General features: G+C 42.9%; 1 protein-coding gene across 7 annotated transcripts in view; it reads right to left on the reverse strand.

The window, feature by feature from the left end:
• PCNX2 (pecanex 2) overlaps positions 1–19199 on the reverse strand; it is a 274063-nt gene that overhangs the window by 77374 nt on the left and 177490 nt on the right. For all 7 annotated transcript variants that reach the window (XR_007471226.1, XM_033408945.2, XM_049696787.1 and 4 more), the window contains 2 exons: positions 14337–14445; positions 8867–8996 (listed from right to left, as the gene is read on the reverse strand). Coding sequence is in view for 6 of the 7 variants with exons in the window: in XM_033408945.2 (XP_033264836.1) it covers positions 8867–8996; positions 14337–14445 (239 nt within the window). In the remaining variant the exon portion in view is untranslated. The remainder of the gene's footprint in view (positions 1–8866; positions 8997–14336; positions 14446–19199) is intronic.

Here is a 19199-nt window from a genome sequence, read left to right on the forward strand (position 1 = left end):
ACCTGAAAGATAAAATAGCGGAAATAACTACCGCAGAGCAAAATAAAGAAAAAAGAATGAAAAGAATTGAGGACAATCTCAGAGACCTCTGGGACAACATTAAACTCACCAACATTCGAATTATAGGGGTCCCAGAAGAAGAGAAAAAGAAAGGGACTGAGAAAATATTTGAAGAGATTATAGTTGAAAACTTCCCTAACATGGGAAAGGAAATAGTCAATCAAGCCCAGGAAGCACAGAGATTCCCATACAGGATAAATCCAAGGAGAAACATGCCAAGACACATATTAATCAAACTATCAAAAATTAAATACAAAGAAAAAATATTAAAACCAGCAAGGGAAAAGCAACAATTAACATACAAGGGAATCCCGATAAGGTTAACAGCTGATCTTCAGCAGAAACTCTGCAAGTCAGAAGGGTGTGGCAGGACATATGTAAAGTGATGAAAGGGAAAAACCTACAACCAAGATTACTCTACCCAGCAAGGATCTCATTCAGATTCGATGGAGAAATTAAAACCTTTACAAACAAACAAAAGCTAAGAGAATTCAGCACCACCAAACCAGCTTTACAACAAATGCTAAAGGAACTTCTCTAGGCAGGAAACACAGGAAGGAAAAGACTTACAATAACAAACCCAAAACAATTAAGAAAATAGTAATAGAAACATACATATCGATAACTACCTTAAATGTAAATGGATTAAATGCTCCAACCAAAAGACAGAGACTGGCTGAATGGATACAAAAACAAGACCCATATATATGTTGTCTACAAGACCCACTTCAGACCTAGGGACACATACAGACTGAAAGTGAGGGGATGGAAAAAGATATTCCACACAAATGGAAATCAAAAGAAAGCTGGAGTAGCAATTCTCATACCAGACAAAATAGACTTTAAAATAAAGACTATTACAAGAGACAAAGAAGGACACTACATAATGATCAAGGGATCAATCCAAGAAGAAGATATAACAATTGCAAATATTTATGCACCCAACATAAGAGCACCTCAATACATAAGGCAAATGATAACAGCCATAAAAGGGGAAATCGACAGTAACACAATAATAGTGTGGGACTTTAACACCCCACTTTCACCAATGGAAAGATCATCCAAAATGAAAATAAATAAGGAAACACAAGCTTTAAATGATACATTAAACAAGATGGACTTAACTGTTATTTATAGGACATTCCATCTATTACAAATGGAATTACATTCCATTTGTAATCCCAAAACAGCAGATTACACTTTCTTCTCAATTGCTCATGGAACATTCTCCAGGATAGATCATATCTTGGATCACAAATGAAGCCTTGGTAAATTTAAGAAAATTGAAATTGTATCAAGTATCTTTTCCAACCACAGCGCTATGAGACTAGATATCAATTACAGGAAAAAAATCTGTAAAAAATACAAACACATGGAAGCTAAACAATACACTACTAAATAACCAAGAGATCACTGAAGAAATCAGAGGAAACCAAAAATACCTGGAGACAAATGACAATGAAAACACGGCAACCCAAAACCTATGGGAGGCAGCAAAAGCAGTTCTAAGACGGAAGTTTATAGCAATACAATCCTACCTCAAGTAACAATAAACATCTAACATAAACAACCTAACCTTACACCTAAAGCAATTAGAGAAAGAAGATCAAAAAACCCCCAAAGTTAGCAGAAGGAAAGAAATCATAAAGATCAGATCAGAAATAAATGAAAAAGAAATGAAGGAAACGATAGCAAAGATCAATAAAACTAAAAGCTGGTTCTTTGAGAAGACAAACAAAATTGATAATCCATTAGCCAGACTTATCAAGAAAAAAAGGGAGAAGACTCAAATCAATAGAATTAGAAATGAAAAAGGAGAAGTAATAACTGACACTTCAGAAATACAGAGGATCATGAGATATTACTACAAGCAACTCTATGCCAATAAAATGGACAACCTGGAGGAAATGGACAAATTCTTAGAAAAGCACAACCTTCTGAGACTGAACCAGGAAGAAATAGAAAATAGAAACAGACCAATCACAAGCACTGAAATTGAAACTGTGATTAAAAGTCTTTCAACAAACAAAAGCCCAGGACCAGATGGCTTCAATGGCGAATTCTATCAAACATTTAGAGAAGAGCTAACACCTATCCTTCTCAATCTCTTCCAAAATATAGCAGAGGGAGGAACACTCCCAAACTCATTCTACAAGGCCACCATCACCCTGATACCAAAACCAGACAAGGATGTCACAAAAAAAGAAAACTACAGGCCAATATCACTGATGAACATAGATGCAAAAATCCTCAACAAAATACTAGCAAACAGAATCCAACAGCACATTAAAGAATCATACACCATGATTAAGCAGGGTTTATCTGAGGGATGCTAGGATTCTTCAATAAATGCAAATCAATCAATGTGATACACCATATTAACAAATTGAAGGAGAAAGACCATATGATCATCTCAACAGATGCAGAAAAAACTTTCGACAAAATTCAACACCAATTTATGATAAAAAATCCTCAGAATGTAGGCATAGAGGGAACTTACCTCAACATAATAAAGGCCATATATGACAAACCCACAGCCAACATCGTTCTCAATGGTGAAAAACAAACAATTTCCACTAAGATCAAGAAAAAGAAAAGGTTGCCCACTCTCACCACTATTATTCAACATAGTTTTAGAAGTTCTAGCCACAGCAATCAGAGAAGAAAAAGAAGTAAAAGGAATTCAAATCAGAAAAGAAGAAGTAAAGCTGTCACTGTTTGCAGATAATGTGATACTATACATAGAGAATCCTAAAGATGCTACCAGAAAACTACTAGAGCTAATCAATGAATTTGGTAGAGTAGCAGGATATAAAATTAATGCACAGAGATCTCTGGCATTCCTATACACTAATGATGAAAAATCTGAAAGAGAAATTAAGGAAACACTCCCATTTACCACTGCAACAAAAAGAATAAAACACCTAGGAATAAACCTACCTAAGGAGACAAAAGACCTGCATACAGAAAACTATAAGACACTGATGAAAGAAATTAAAGATGATACCAACAGATGGACTGATATACCATGTTCTTGGACTGGAAGAATCAATATTGTGAAAATGACTATATTACCCAAAGCAATCTACAGATTCAATGCAATCCCTGTCAAACTACCAATGGCATTTTTCACAGAACTAGAACAAAAAATTTCACAATTTGTATGGAAACACAAAAGACCCCAACAGCCAAAACAATCTTGAGAAAGAGAAACGGAGCTGGAGGAATCAGGCTCCCAGACTTCAGACTATACTACAAAGCTACAGTAATCAAGACAGTATGGTACTGGCACAAAAACAGAAATATAGATCAGTGGAACAGGATAGAAAGCCCAGACGTAAACCCATGCACATATGGTCACCTTATTTTTGATAAAGGAAGCAAGAATATACAGTGGAGAAAAGACAGCCTCTTCAATAGTGGTGCTGGGAAACCTGGACAGCTACATGTAAAAGAATGAAATTAGAACACTCCCTAACACCGTATACAAAAATAACCTCAAAATGGATTAAAGACCTAAATGTAAGACCAGACACTATAAATCTCTTAGAGGAAGAGATAGGCAGAACACTCCACGACATAAATCACAGCAAGATCTTTTTTGACCCACCTCCTAGAGAAATGGAAATAAAAACAAAAATAAACAAATGAGACCTATTAAAACTTAAAAGCTTTTGCACAGCAAAGGAAACCATAAACAGGACAAAAAGACAACCCTCAGAATGGGAGAAAATATTTGTAAACGAAGCAACTGACAAAGGATTAATCTCCAAAATATACAAGCAGCTCATGCAGCTCAGTATCAGAAAAACAAACAACCCAATCCAAAAATGGGCAGAAGACCTAAATAGACATTTCCCCAAAGAAGATATACAGACTGCCAACAAACACATGAAAGAATGCTCAACATCACTAATCATTAGAGAAATGCAAATCAAAACTACAATGAGATATCATCTCACACCCGTCAGAATGGCCATCATCAAGAAATCTACAAACAATAAATGCTGGAGAGGGTGTGGAGAAAAGGGAACCCTCTTGCACTGTTGGTGGGAATGTAAATTGATACAGTCACTATGGAGAACAGTATGGAGTTTCCTTTAAAAACTAAATATAGAACTACCATACGACCCAGCAATCCCACTACTGGGCATATACCCTGAGAAAACCATAATTCAAAAAGAGTCATGTACCACAATGTTCATTGCAGCACTATTTACAATAGCCAGGACATGGAAGCAACCTAAGTGTCCATCAACAGATGAATGGACAAAGAAGATATGGCACATATATACAATGGAGTATTACTCAGCCATAAAAAGAAACGAAAGTGAGCCATTTGTAGTGAGGTGGATGGACCTAGAGTCTGTCATACAGAGTGAAGTAAGTCAGAAAGAGAAAAACAAATACCGTATGCTAACACATATATATGGAGTCTAAAATGGTTGTGAAGCACCTAGGGGCAGGACAGGAATAAAGACGCAGACAGAGAGAATGGACCTGAGGACACGGCGGACAGGAAGGGTAAACCGGGACGAAGTTGAGAGAGTAGCATGGACATACATACACTACCAAATGTAAAACAGATAGCTAGTGGGAAGCAGCCGCATAGCACAGGGAGATCAGCTCGGTGCTTTGTGACCACCTAGAGGAGTGGGATAGGGAGGGTGGGAGGGAGATGCAAGAGGGAGGGGATATGGGGATAGAGGTATACGTATAGCTGATTCAGTCTGTTATACAGCAGAAACTAACACAACCATGTAAAGCAATTATACTCCAATAAAGATGTTAAAAAAAAATACTCTGACATAAGGGGATTTATAAACACCAGGCACTGTTATTATAGTGCATTTGCTATTGCTGCCTATAAGTTAAATGGAGACAGCAGGCAGGACTCATCAAGACCAATTTTAAAGACCTTCTTAGTTAAGAACAGTTTAATAGTGCACAGCCTGACGGTAGTGAATGAAATCCAGATTACGATTTCCTTTCCCTTTTACATAATATTGTTGGATTTAATTCATTTAAGAAATAGTTACAGAACATTTTCTGTGTGTGTGACCCCGTAGGGACACAAAGATGAATAAAAACAAGTCCAGGCTTGGAGGTAGAGTCAGTCCACACCAATCCTTGGTACAATTTACTGATGGTCACAGAGCAAATTTATTTTCCAAAGGTGACCACTACAGTACCTCTCATCCGACAAGTCCTTCCTGAACCTTCCATTCATCCATCAGAAGGTGGAATATGATACCCCTCTTTGTGAGTCTGTGTGTGGGTGGGTGGAAGTGGAGGGACTGGGGGAGGGAAGGGCACTCGGTGAGAAGGGCACAGCCGAGGGGGGGCTGGGAATGAAAAACCCACAATACACGATGTATGAAATAGTACTGTGGGAGATTAGGACTCAGGTGAGGTGGGTCTATATTTGTGCTGTCCTATATGATAGCCTCGAGTCACATGCGGCTACTTAAATGTAAGTGAGTTAAAATTCAATAGAATTAAAACCTCAGCCACACTAGCCCTGTTCCAAGTGCTGGGAGGGCTCCCGTATTGGACAAGGTAGACACAGAGCATTTACATCAGTGCTGGGCTCTGAGGTACGTCTCCTTGTCGCCCAGGCAGCAGTGTCCCATCGCGGGCTTCTGAGACAGTGGGACCTGGTGCCGTGTCTGGGGAATCAACCAGGGAGCAGGTTAGTTAGGTGGGCAGAGGATACGTTTGTCACCAGCCCCCAGTGAGGAGTGGCGTTGGAGAACAAAAAGTCTGCAGATTTCAAGACAGCCCAGGCTAGGGAAAACAGACGGGCCAGAGTCACCAGGTAGCTGGTGATTTACTTATCGGTTCCATAGAGTATGAAAACGGTTCCGTTACGGTACAGGGCTCGCTGGAGACTTGCAAAAACCAAAGGCAGCTTAGGAGGTTTGGAAGAAAAATCAAAGGACTGGACAGTGAAGGAGCAGGGGTGGAAAGGAAGAGGAGGCCAGGAGAGGGGATGGCAAGTGCCCCCTCATCACACCCCCAGGGTGGGGCTGGCGACCATGGTACCCACTGGCAGATCGTGGTCACTGTCGTGAGAGGGGAGAATATCTCCCAGTCAGTGGTGGGACGGCGAGTAAACACTCAATTACCCTAACAACTGCTTCTCTGTATCGGACTGAAAAGAAATGGTAGGAGCAGCTACAGAGACACTCACAGATAAGAACAGGAAAAGTCATTAGTGTTTGAAATAAAAACCAACAGTTTCAGATACAGAGAATGGGCTTTCCGGAGGGCTTGCAGAGATCCAGATGAGATTTCCTGCCATTTCTTTTCCTGGTACCCACCACTCTTACTGTCCTGAATTCCATCACTGATCTTTTTTTTTTTTTTTTTTTTGCGGTACGCGGGCCTCTCACTGTTGTGGCCTCTCCCGTTGCGGAGCACAGGCTCCGGACGCGCAGGCTCAGCGGCCATGGCTCACGGGCCCAGCCGCTCCACGGCATGTGGGATCTTCCCTGACCGGGGCACGAACCCGTGTCCCCTGCATCGGCAGGCGGACTCTCAACCACTGCGCCACCAGGGAAGCCCCATCACTGATCGTTTAAGCAGATGATCACAGGGCTCTGTATTCTGAGGCTTAAACACAAGTTGACAAGAGACTCTCAGCTGGCTGCGTTCGGCATCAGCACCTCTCCCCACCCCTCAGTGGGACTGAACATTTTCCCCACCTTGGCTCCTTCAGAGACACCTCGGAAAGGCAGGATGTCCTTATGCGTTGCCACAGCCTCTGCTGTCCCCTTCTCATCCTAGCACAGCCGACCAAAGCCCCGACATGCAACGGAGTGCTACACTGGGGGAAAGAATGGGTCACAACATCATCAATTCTTTGTGAGACTGAATAAGGAAACACTCCAGTAGCCCAGACTTACAAGTAACCCACGTAAACCGACAATTCAGACCTCGGTGTACGGTGCCGAGCAGGTAGCTGAATCTTGGCAGGGAGGAGGCTAAATAAGAAAATACCAAACTTGCGTTGCACAGGCGTTAGGATGTCTCCCCTCAGTAAAAGCACCTCACAAAGATTTCTCCATTCCCCTTTCTACTGGGGAAGCCTCACACCCCCTCCAGCTCAAAGGGGATGCGTTTTGCTTATCAACTTCTCCCCCTGGCCAAAAAAACTGGTTCCTAACTTATCTGAGAATAGGAGACAAAAAGAAATCTTTTGTGTTACAGAGCACGTTTAAAATATCTTGCACTTTCTTGCATAGTTAAAAGCACACGAGATTGCCACACTTCTTATTCACAAGCGTTTGCACTTTCCAGAAGTGCGATTTTTAAGAGCTCCACAAAGGTTCCCCCAAATTGTTTTCTCCTTAAAAAGCATAAAGACAAGCCAGCGCTGGTGGTTTTCTTTTCCTTCTGACTCTGTAAATACGCACGGCATCTCTTTAGACAAATGCCACAGAGGACTCTTGTTTACGTGCATATTTCAAGACGGCTTCACTCGTACAGCCAAAAGCCCACCTCTCTTAAAAGATGAGGAATCTGTGGGACACGCAAGGGGCCTTCCCCACCTCTTGGTGGTCTCCCAGCACTGGCTTACCTTGGGGTGCTCCGGTTTGGTTGGATTTCCCCAGGACCCATAAATGTGAGGTCCTGGGGATGGGATACCTGTTAGCATGGGTCAGATGGGGACAGGGTTTCCAGGCAGGGCAGTCAGAGAAGAATCCCACCAGCGCAGGCCAGCATGATGCTTACTTTGTTCTAGGTGCTTTAGGTCTATTAACTCGTATTCTCCCCACAAGGCTGTGAAGTAGGCCTTATTCCTTTGCCCCCATTTTACAGAAGAGGAGAGAGGCCTTGAGGTCACCAGCATCGAGGGTGGAGGCGAGGTGTGAGCCCAGGCAGGCTGGCGGCCCAGGCTGTGTTTTCATCACGACGTCCTACCACCTGCCCCAGAAGGACGTGCATCTTCCGTGCACATAAACCATCTAACCACACAGATCTCCTAACTTAACGCTGGCCTCTGTGAGACGTGAAGGGCGCATTGTAAAGTGGCAGAGCAGCAGAAAAGGTAGACACGTTACAGAAGATGGATTAGGGCTTGGACACAATAGCCCAGGTATGGCTAGTAAATTAGGGCAGAGGAGATCTGCAATGGAAGACGACCCCAGCTGGAGACAGGCTGGTCCGCCCCACCTCCTCCTCTGGCTGTTCTCAGGCCCTCCCCCGACAAATCATTAACAACTCTTGAAAGTTACTCAGTTACCCATCACTCCTCCCTTCCCACCACTCCTGAAAAAATCACTGCCCTCGCTCCATCACTGTTTGCTTGAGGAAACTCATGACTGACTGGTCTAAACAGTCAAGACAGAGTGCAGAAATCATCTTCTACGAGTTTAATGATGCTCAGAAAAAATGGTGTGCTCTCCTGTGTTGAGCTGTGATGCAGGTACACTTGTACATGACATGTATATTTCAAAGGCCCACAGAAGGGAGCCGTGCCCCCCAGGGGTAATCTCACCACCGGCTCCTGAGACAACCTCTCTGAGGGCAACTGCTGAGAGTGGGTGGTGATATCTCACTTTCCTTCACAACTGGTGAAACCTAGACTAGTACCTGACTGCAAATTTGCCATCAGTCAGGCTTGGTCCAGAGCCTGGAAGCCCCCGTGCTGAGTGGATAACTGGGTGGGTGGAGGGAGCGTGCTAGGGCTGCCCCACAGGAGGGCAAAGCATGAAGCCTGGACTTTTCACACACAAACGTCAAGGAGCATCCTGAACATGAATCCTAGGAAAGCAAGTCAGCGACGATTTTAGAATCTTACTTGTAGTTTTTCTCCCAGAATTTCACTGGCCTGACATACGATGTGATAAAAATGACACTCCCGAGAAACGGGCTCAGTGGAGTAGAAAAGATCGACGTGGCAAACGCCTGAAAGAAAAGCATGGCGGAATCTGAGGATTTTGAGTTAAGAAAAAAAAGAAGTGTTCATGATTATTCTTCCACATAGTATTTGCGATTTTGACTAGTTTATATGAAAGCCATTTTCTCACCAAGGAAAGAAAGAAGGGCCTACCCGTGATCTCTCTATGTACATATTTGGAAATATAAAACTTTCAATAATATCCTGCTAGGTCTCATTTCACCCCCATGAAAACCAAATGATTCTCATAAAAATCCCAGCAGTCTCAGCATGATTCGTGGCAAAGATTTAATATCTAAGATTTGAAAAGGACAGTTTCTTTTTACTGAGCTATTGTTAGCTGAACCAAACACACTGTGGTACATTTACTAAGGTATCAAGCAGCTTTATAAATAATTAAAATTAAATTACACTTGGAAAGTAAATAAACAGCATTGTTTGGGAAGATAGCATCTCTATTCCTCAAAGAATCTTTTCCCACTATTCAAAAATATGTATCTTTTTTATCATACACTGAACACCAATGGCTCGATTCAACTCATGTCTGGTTTATAAGCTAAAAATGTGTACTCACGTCCCAGCATGCCGTAGGCTAAGCCACCACCCTGGCACTCGGTACGGGTTTCCCACTTCTTGGCATGCCTCAGTTTCACACACTCTGATCAGAAATGTAATTGTTCAATATTAAAATTAGTATGGCCCTCACTTTGGGCTTAAGCCCAACTAATTGATCTCTGGAAATGTGGGGGAGGTGCCAGAAGGGCTGGTCCCTCCCCAGTCTCACTCCATCCTTGGAGAACTTCTCCCGGCTGTCAATCACGGGGCCTTTGATTTGTTAAAGCCAGAGGTGGCAGAGGTCAGCGGGGGGCCAGACAGCCCAGGTTTTACATATGCACATGGTTCCTTGTCCTTCAGGGTGAGCGCTGGGAGGGTTCTGCTGCAGGTCTGACCTGATCTCCTACAAGGCTGATTTTCCCACCTGGAAGGGGACGTGGCTGCATAAATGGAGGTCTTGTTTTTTAGCCCATGTTTAAAAAGTCTGGCAGAAAGTAAGAAATGCCTAAATGTCTGTCACAGATAGGAAGATCCTGTGTTTCATTACCTACCAGAGCACGGAAGGGCTTTCCCATATTATCAGTGGCAGGGCTTAGTTATGTGATAGGGACCCTCACAGCCCCACTTACATGTAAACGCAAAGAAGGGAGGGAGCCTTGCTTGTCTACAGGCACTTCCCAGGGCATTTGCGTAGATTTAAGCTCAGCGTTTTCCTTCAGGGGCAGCTGTGTCATTTTTTTTTCCATTTGCTATTTATTTCCAAACATCTTCAGAAGTGAAATAACACATCCTCCATTAATAGTGTTGAACTGTCTGGGTATCAAAACGATCTCGATTGTGCTACAATTTCAATCCGATTCCTTTTATTTTGACCTGGGTTCAGATGCAGAACTCCAGAATAAGGAGCTACTGTGACATCTATCATCACCCAACAGTTTCTTCTTCATCGGGAAGCTGGAAAGATCTAAATACCTCTGCCACAGAACATACCAATGTAACTATTCCCCTTGTCACAGGAAGAAAAAAAGAACTTCATGGGAGATGCCATCGAAGGAAGGTACTGAAAACACCTGAGAAAGCAGAGTAGGGTCACAGGGGAGATTCCTGAGGAGGATGTTGGGTGAGGGGAAGGTGACAGGGGGCACTGTGGGGTTTGCAGAAGATCCAGGACAAAGTTAAGTGGAACTAGGGCTGGGTAGGAGGCTGCGTGGGCCGGCACTGCCGTTCTTTTGGGTTCTAAGCGTTTCCCCAAAGATTATGTTATCCGTTTTTTAAATGCCAGAAACAGTTATCCAGAAATTAAGAAACGAGGAAAATACTGCTAGCCTGTAAATGAAGTTCAAATTTGGGAGGAAAGGAAATGAAGCTTAACAGGTCAGAGGTAGGGCAGAAGTGAATAGATGGCCTCAAAGGTTAGTTTATTTAGGGGAGATCAGAAAAGGAATATAGCGCTCTTGGGGAAATACGCAAGATCGTGACTGTAATGGCTAAGGCAGTCCCGAGAAATATGCAGCCTTCTTTATTTTTTGAGAGCCAAGAGGTGGGCCAAAGGGCTAGACGGAGACTCCTTAAAAAGTTTCAAGTTTACCTGAGTACATTTAAAATGAAAATATCAACGTTAATACTTAAAAAAAATAACTGGAAGCTCGAAAGGATATACCAAATAGAGAGCGGCCTTTCCAATACGCACATTTAACAGAGCTAATACAGCTAAGTCTGTCTAATTCTTAGAAAACAATGGTGTTGCATGGTCTCTACACATATTAAAAGGTTGGGCATGCCTATCTTTCCCTGGAGGTTACAAGCTCAGAAACTGACAGAGGCTACCGAGGGAGAAAACATGCTAGGACTGGAAAAAGCAATTTAATAAACAGGGCCCCGCTGGCCTGAAAGTTAATTCAATTCCAAAACGGAGCAAATTAGCCCCTTCTCAAAGCCAGGATGGAACCCACAGCTTCTTAATAGAGTGATAAACTCATTAACATTTCAAAATTAGTCAAGATTCAGGGCTGGCATTTAGGAACCTGATGGCCTTGTCTTGATGGCATATATATCTGGTTTCTTTTTTTTTTTTTTTTGCGGTACACGGGCCTCTCACTGTTGTGGCCTCTCCCGTTGCGGAGCACAGGCTCCGGACGCGCAGGCTCAGCGGCCATGGCTCACGGGCCCAGCCACTCCGCGGCCTGTGGGATCTTCCCAGACCGGGGCACGAACCTGTGTCCCCTGCATCGGCAGGTGGACTCTCAACCACTGCGCCACCAGGAAAGCCCCTACATCTGGTTTCTTAAACGAGCTCATTACATTCTGCACGGTATGATGTTGGGCTCCACATAGCAAATAGCTACCTTCACAACTGATGCAGGATGGGGAAGTGTCTCTGGGTGATGGGGTAGGGGCGCTGGAAGCCCTGGAAGCCATCACACAACTGCAGTGGTCAGGCTCCACGGCCACCTCGAAGGGTCTATAACTTAGCAGAGGCAGAGGTGGGTTTCACTGACGGGAACAGTTTTAGGCACAAAGCACTGGGATCGACTGTATTCTAAAACTAAATGCCCAATAAAGCCTGCATCTCAGATGTGTTCAACTTCTCACGAGAACCAGTCCATCCATCGCGAAAGTGCTTAGATTTAACGCCCGCTGTGTTCAGTCTGAGATGGACCCCAGGGCTGCCTTTATCCTTAGCGGAGATATTAAGCGCCAGATACCATGTGCTTGTGTGTGACCCCTCGACACACATAAAGGTCAGGTAATTGAAAGTTACAGCTTCCAGAACAGTTTTAATTCGGCTACGGAACCACAGGAGTATTAGTATTAGTATTCCCGGACTCATCCAACAAGGCATAAAGGGGCCACAAGAAACGCTACAGATCTATGTGAGACCAAAGTTAGAATAAAATTGGGAACCACCACTTCAAGTTTTAAGTTCTTAGTGCAACTCCTCAACTGCAAATTTACACCCATCTCATCATGTTCATCTAATAAACAGATTCTAGACAGGATACCCAAGACACACACCAGAAATAAATAAAAATCTCCTCACTCTTTCATCTCGCTCTGTTTTAAGGGATTCCGTTTAGAAAAACTAAAATGACTGGCATTCTAGAAACCGTTATAGGAAAGGGGTGATACGCAAGCTCACGCTTTTGTGATCATTTTTCCTGATCCTGTTCCTCCAAGTAACCGTGAAACACTTTACAAATATCAGTGCAGGTCTAAGAATAGGAACACGGAACAATGCATTGTGAGGACAGCTCTGGGTATGCTTAATAATTTAAAACAAAATAAGTTGGAAGGACAGCATTTTAAAAAAATCTAGAATCTATTATCACAATGAATATTCCATGTCTGTTTCTATCCCTGTATCCAAAGTTGAGACCCAGGGGTTCCTTAAGAACTGTCTTCAGGAGCCTTATGCAACCTTCAGGAAAGAAAGCTCTGTTTGGCCATTAAAACCGGCTCACAGCACCCCCAGTGGATGCCAGCCAAGAACTGCGCTTCACACACATCAGTGGATGAGAATCCCAGAAAGGCTTGTGAAGATGGACATTCCAGGGTCCTCCCCGCGAAATGTGATTTTAAAAGTATGTGCTGACCCCAGGAATCTACTTCTTTAAACAAGCTCCTCCAGGGATTCTGATCTAAGGAGTCCCTGAACCACATCTCGGGAAATACAAATTCAGAAAGTATAAATTCACTGGGGGGACTTCCCTGGTGGTGCAGTGGTTAAGAATCCGCCTGCCAATGCAGGGCACACAGGTTTGAGCCCTGGTCCGGGAAGATCCCACATGCCGCAGAGCAACTAAGCCCGTGCGCCACAACTACCGAGCCTGTGCTCTAGAGCCTGCGAGCCACAGCTACTGAGCCCATGTGCCACAACTACTGAAGCCCGCGTGCCTAGAGCCCGTGCTCCGCAACAAGAGAAGCCACCGCGATGAGAAGCCTGCGCACCGCAACGAAGAGTAGCTCCCGCTCGCCGCAACTAGAGAAAGCCTGCGCGCAGCAACAAAGACCCAATGCGGCCAAAAATTAAAAAAGAAAGAAAAAGAATATTTCTGTTTAATCTCTCTCTCTTCAAAAGTATTCTTGATTTTTCTCTTTCTCCCTCTCTCCAAACACATCACGCAGATACACACGCACATACAATTTAGCTGTCTGTGTCAAAGCGATCTCTAGAAGGAGCATGTCAAGTTGTTTTGAAGTAAATCAAAACTAATTATCATTATGGAAACACTTCAAAATAGACAAAGAAGCCAAACAAAACTACAAATGATAAAATTAGGCTCCTTGGCTAATGATAACAAAACCATAAATTTTTTTTTTTTTGTCTTCAAAAATATTTGCATAATTCTGTTTGTGCCCAATTCTGGGTTTTTAAACATTCCTTAAGTATAAGATAACCAAACTATATTATAATATAATGTTATATGATCGATAATAATATATCAATCCTATCCACAAAGTTTGATAACAGCAAATCAGTTTGCACTATTTTGCACAAGTCAACCAAATCATTTAAGCGGTGACTTTCCATTTAAAAGACATGATATCTTAACGGAGATCTGGTCATGGGAAACGGAAAAATCAGAAGAAATCAAGCCATGCCTGAATATGCATTAAGAAACAGGAAGAGTTCCGAATTAAGAAATTTCTTTGAAGGCTAAGTACCTAAAGGGAATCCACAGTGCCTCCCCGGGTCCCCATTAAGATGTGACCTTAAAGACTTTAAAACCCTTTTACTGCCAGAGTTCAATGAAAAGCTTGCATCGGTAAAATGTGAATCTCAGCTCGGAGGTGAAAACAGAAGCAGAAAGGATACGAGGAATTGCAAACAGCTGAGCAAACACGTGAAATGAGGAACCCCAAGCCATCTGCCAGGGAGCCATGTAGGTCATGACGAACTGTAGCTTGTGAAGCAGGTCCCCGAGCTGAAAGCAAAAGAAGAGACAGAGATTCATCAGTGATGACAACCACAGTGACAGCTGGGTCACAGTCAAAGTGCCTGCATTAAAGTTAGGAAGGCGCAATGAGACTATTGCTTGTCCTCTTACTCGTACCTTCCTTCGTCCCATAAGCAAGGCAGCTGTTTAAGGATATTTTCAAACAGCAACAAGATGATCAGAAGTAATGTTGTGTGGTTAATTTCAGCTGGTTAATGATTTCAGCCCATAAATATGGTGTTTCTTAGAGGAACACTCACAGCTTGGTCCTTCCTTCTTCATATTGGGTCTTTCAGGAGATTCGTACAAAACCCCATCGCAATGGACATCGTTCAAGTTTTTGTGTATGGATTTCAGTTTTCCTCTTCAGCCACTCTTGCTGGAGAAAATCGCCCCATACCGCTTTGTAACATTGCAAGTTACAAAGCGCTTTAGAAGCCAAGATAGGATATGGGAGCCGTTGCATTTGCTAGACAAGCCTGCACAGGAGAAAGCTGAGTTCTGGAGAGAAGTAGTGCGTGGAGAGAAGAGACCTTATGTGGCCTAAGGATGAACATGAGGGGAAACATGCTCAGTGGTTTGCGCTGGAGATCCAGACTATGAATGTGCCAAGGAGGATGGAGAGGGTCCCCGGCTGTAGACCCCTGCTTTGTGGAGAGAAGTGACTGATGGACCCCAGATGTGAAATTCTACAGCTGTCACTGCTAGACGCAGTCAGGAAGTATCCTACCAACAAGCTTTCGGAACTTGACATTCACTCTTCATCCATAATGGAGACTTCATTTTTTTTTTTTTATTGAAACATAGTTGTTTTACAAAGTTGTGTTAGTTTCAGGTGTACAGTTTAAAGTGATTCAGTTATACATATACATATGTCCACTCTTTTTCAGATTCTTTTCCTATATAGGTTATTACAAAATATTGAGTAGAGTTCCCTGTGCTATACATTAGGTCCTTATTAGTTATCTATTTTATATATAGTAGTGTGTATATGTTAATCCCAATCTCCTATCTGTTATCCCTCCACCTTTCCTTTGGTAAACACAAGTTTGTTTTCTATGTCTGTGAGTCTGTTTCTGTTTTGTAAATAAGTTCATTCGTATCATTTTTTTTTTTAAGATTCCACGTATAAGTGATACCATATAATATTTGTCTTTCTCTGTCTGACTTACTTCACTGAGTATGATCATCTCTAGGTCCATCCATGTTGCTGCAAATGGCATTATTTCATTCTTTTTTATGGCTGAGTAATATTTCATAATAACGGAAACTTCAAATGGCATGATATGTTTGTTCCTAGACTGGTTAGCATACGAGACAGTGAAATACATTCACCAGAGCCATGATGTGAAAAGAGAAAAAGATAGAATTCTTAATTAGGCTCAGTAGGTGTTACACAGAACATCAGAAGACCACAATGAAAAAAGACAAAGGCTGGAAAACGGGACCACTGAGGAACGGTTCAAGGAACCAAGGTAACTTAGCCTTTCAGTGAAAGGTCAGTCTTGTAAGTTTGGAACAAAAGGTGAGGTTATCCTGAACTGTTTCATGAAAGTGTCATGAGGGAAAAATGAGGTTGATTAGAATCCTCTCCAAGTCTTCCTCTCACTATTCTTGTCTCACCACATTCTCATCCATATCCTGGGCTTGGAGAATAACTGTAAACATCCTTGGACTGGCTACAGAAGATGAACCAAGGATAAACGTTCTCTCAAAGGCACAGCAAACTTGGAGTTCTTTTTTTTTTTTTTTAACTTGGAGTTCTTAAGAAGTGACTGGCATCTGGTTGTGTATAGAAGCCTGGGGTCTAGATGTGTCCTCTGGGGACCCTAGTCACAAACCTAGCAGGGAAGAATCGGAGGCAGAGAGAAGGGAAGGGAAGGGGGACAGAGAAAAAGAGAAAGAGGAGAGAGCGACAGGGAGAGGAAAGAAACAGAGACAGTAGGGAGGATGAAGGGAGTATAAAAAAAAAAAAGGGGGTGAAATGGAGGAAGATGATGTGATCGGACCAGAAGAACTGCGAAGGAATGTGAATTCTGAGAAAGAAAAACAAATGGTTTTTTCCTAGTACCTTTTCACTTTCTTCCCTCTATCTCACTGACACCCACCAGAGACCTGATTTCAACTGGCTTCTGAGTTCTTTCAAAAAGGCCACTTCAGGGCTTCCCTCGTGGCGCAGTTGTTGAGAGTCCGCCTGCTGATGCAGGGGACGTGGGTTCGTGCCCCGGTCCGGGAAGATCCCACATGCCGCGGAGCGGCTGGGCCCGCGAGCCGTGGCCGCTGAGCCTGCGCGTCCGGAGCCTGTGCTCCCCAACGGGAGAGACCACAACAGGGAGATGCGCGCGTACCGTAAAAAAAAAAAAAAAAAAAAAAAAAAGGCCACTTCAGTTTTAATCCTGCGGTTGGTTTAAGCTTCTTGAACCCTGGATCTGGATGGGACTCCACAGCTGCCAGTGCTTTTGAGATGCTGACAGTTGAGAGAAGAGCAGTTTACTCTCTTATGTCAGCTTGAGGCTGTATCTCTTAGGTTCACATAAAGATTAGTCCTCTCCCAAACCATGGTTTGAAAGGATACAGGTACCCCAATGTTCATAGCAGCACTGTTTACAACAGCCAAGACATGGAAGCAACCTAAATGTCCATGGACAGATGAATGGATAAAGGTGTGGGGTGTGTGTGTGTGTATATATATATATATATATATATATATATATATATGTAAAAAATATTACTCAGCCATAAAAAAGAGTGAAATAATGTCATTTGCAGCAACACAGATGGACCTAGAGATGTTCATACTACATGAAGTAAGTCAGACAGGGAAACAAATATCATATAATATCTCTTATATGTAGAATTTTAAAAAATGATACAAATGAACTTATTTACAAAACAGAAACAGGCTCACAGACTTAGAAAACAAACTTATGGTTACCAAAGGGGAAAGTTGTGGGGGAGGGATAAATTGGGAGTTTGGGACTGACATATACACACCACTATATATGAAATAAATAACCAACAAGGACCTACTGTAGAGCACAGGGAACTCTGCCCAATATTCTGTAATAACCTAAATGGGAAAAGAATCTGAAAAAGAATAGATACATGTATCTGTATAACTGAATAATTTTGCTGTACACCTGAAACTAACACAACATTGTTAATCAACTCTACTCCAATATAAAATAAAAATTTAGAAAAATCACTCCCTACCACCTTATTTCCCACCAGTCCATAGGTGACTTGGGCAGACAGGCCTAACACAGACTCAAACTCTTTTTGTTTTTTTTTTTTTTGCAGTACGCGGGCCTCTCACTATCGCGGCCTCTCCCGTTGCGGAGCACAGGCTCCGGACGCGCAGTCCCAGCGGCCATGGCTCACGGGCCCAGCCGCTCCGCGGCATGTGGGATCTTCCCGGACCGGGGCACGAACCCGCGTCCCCTGCATCGGCAGGCGGACTCTCAACCACTGCGCCACCAGGGAAGCCCTGGACTCAAACTCTTGACTCACTTCTCTTAAAAGATATGATTTCCTTTAAAGGCCAATATCATTTCCATTCATTCGCACCATTAATTCAACCAGAGGAGCAGCAAGCTAATTACAAAACAGAAGACGTTCAAACACGTGACTCTAGATTCCATGGAAAGCAGAAGTCCTGAGAAGTGGGGGTGGACTCTTTTGTATTAACTTGCTCCTTTATGCCCTAACCCAACTCCATCAGGCAAATGCCTCTGGATTTGAAATATTCTAGTCACAACACTGCTAAGAATTCTTAGTCTGCTTATTAAGAATTAGTCCTGTGACTCATGCCTAGGTGAAAATTGCCAAGCATAAGCAAGATGACCTTATGTGATTTATGACCCCCTAGTTGCCCTGAAAATGAATCATGGGTTTTGGAAAGTTACTCCTGTTGGGTTTTCAGTGTATGACTATATCCTAGGAGGCTTTTAAGCCGCCTCCTGGAAAAGCTGATAAGTCGGTCCAGGCATCGCAACTACAGTCAGACAGGCAGCCCCAGGGAAAGCCTCATCTGCAAGTTTAAAGCACTAACAAGTTCAACTTTGCTGCATTATGAGTAAATGAATATATTACAATTATTTTTTGCTTAGCACAGCGACTTGTATTTACACATAAGCAAAACCAGTAATCAGACACATGTGCTCTCATGCTCTAACTGCAGCCAAGGCCCCAGGTATCTTTGCTCTTTTCCTATGTCTCTCTTGGCCTCGTTTTTTGTTTGTTTATGAACATTGTGAAGAATAAGATACAAGCTTTGTAAAAGATGTTCAATATGTAGCTCGTCAAATAGACTCTGCTGTTCTTAATCACTGAAGCCAGATCTCCCCAATGCTAGTTCTTTACATACCAGTGATTCCTCCACAACTCAGTAATTTAATGATCCTCCAGGAAGCCCACCAGAAAAAGGATGTGCTGGGGATGTGTCAGATGTCAACACAGCACAGAGCATGGGTCTGAGGGCACGCTGCCTGGGTTTCAATCCCAGCTGGCACCCATCACGGGGCTGATAATAGATCCTCCCCACACTGTCATTTTGAGGATTAAGTGACTTCATCTTTGTCAAGTGCGGAGTTTAATAAATACGTGTTAGGGCAGGTGGATATCTTATTTTGAGGATGTATTTGCTCACAGTCAGGAAATTCTAGGGCCCCTCCTCTAAGCAACTGAAACTTAACTAAATCCAGGACCTCTTATTTTTCAGAGGAGGAAACCAGACTCAGAGA

This window comes from Orcinus orca, chromosome 14 (assembly GCF_937001465.1).
Source record: "Orcinus orca chromosome 14, mOrcOrc1.1, whole genome shotgun sequence".
In the NCBI taxonomy this organism is placed as follows: domain Eukaryota; kingdom Metazoa; phylum Chordata; class Mammalia; order Artiodactyla; family Delphinidae; genus Orcinus; species Orcinus orca.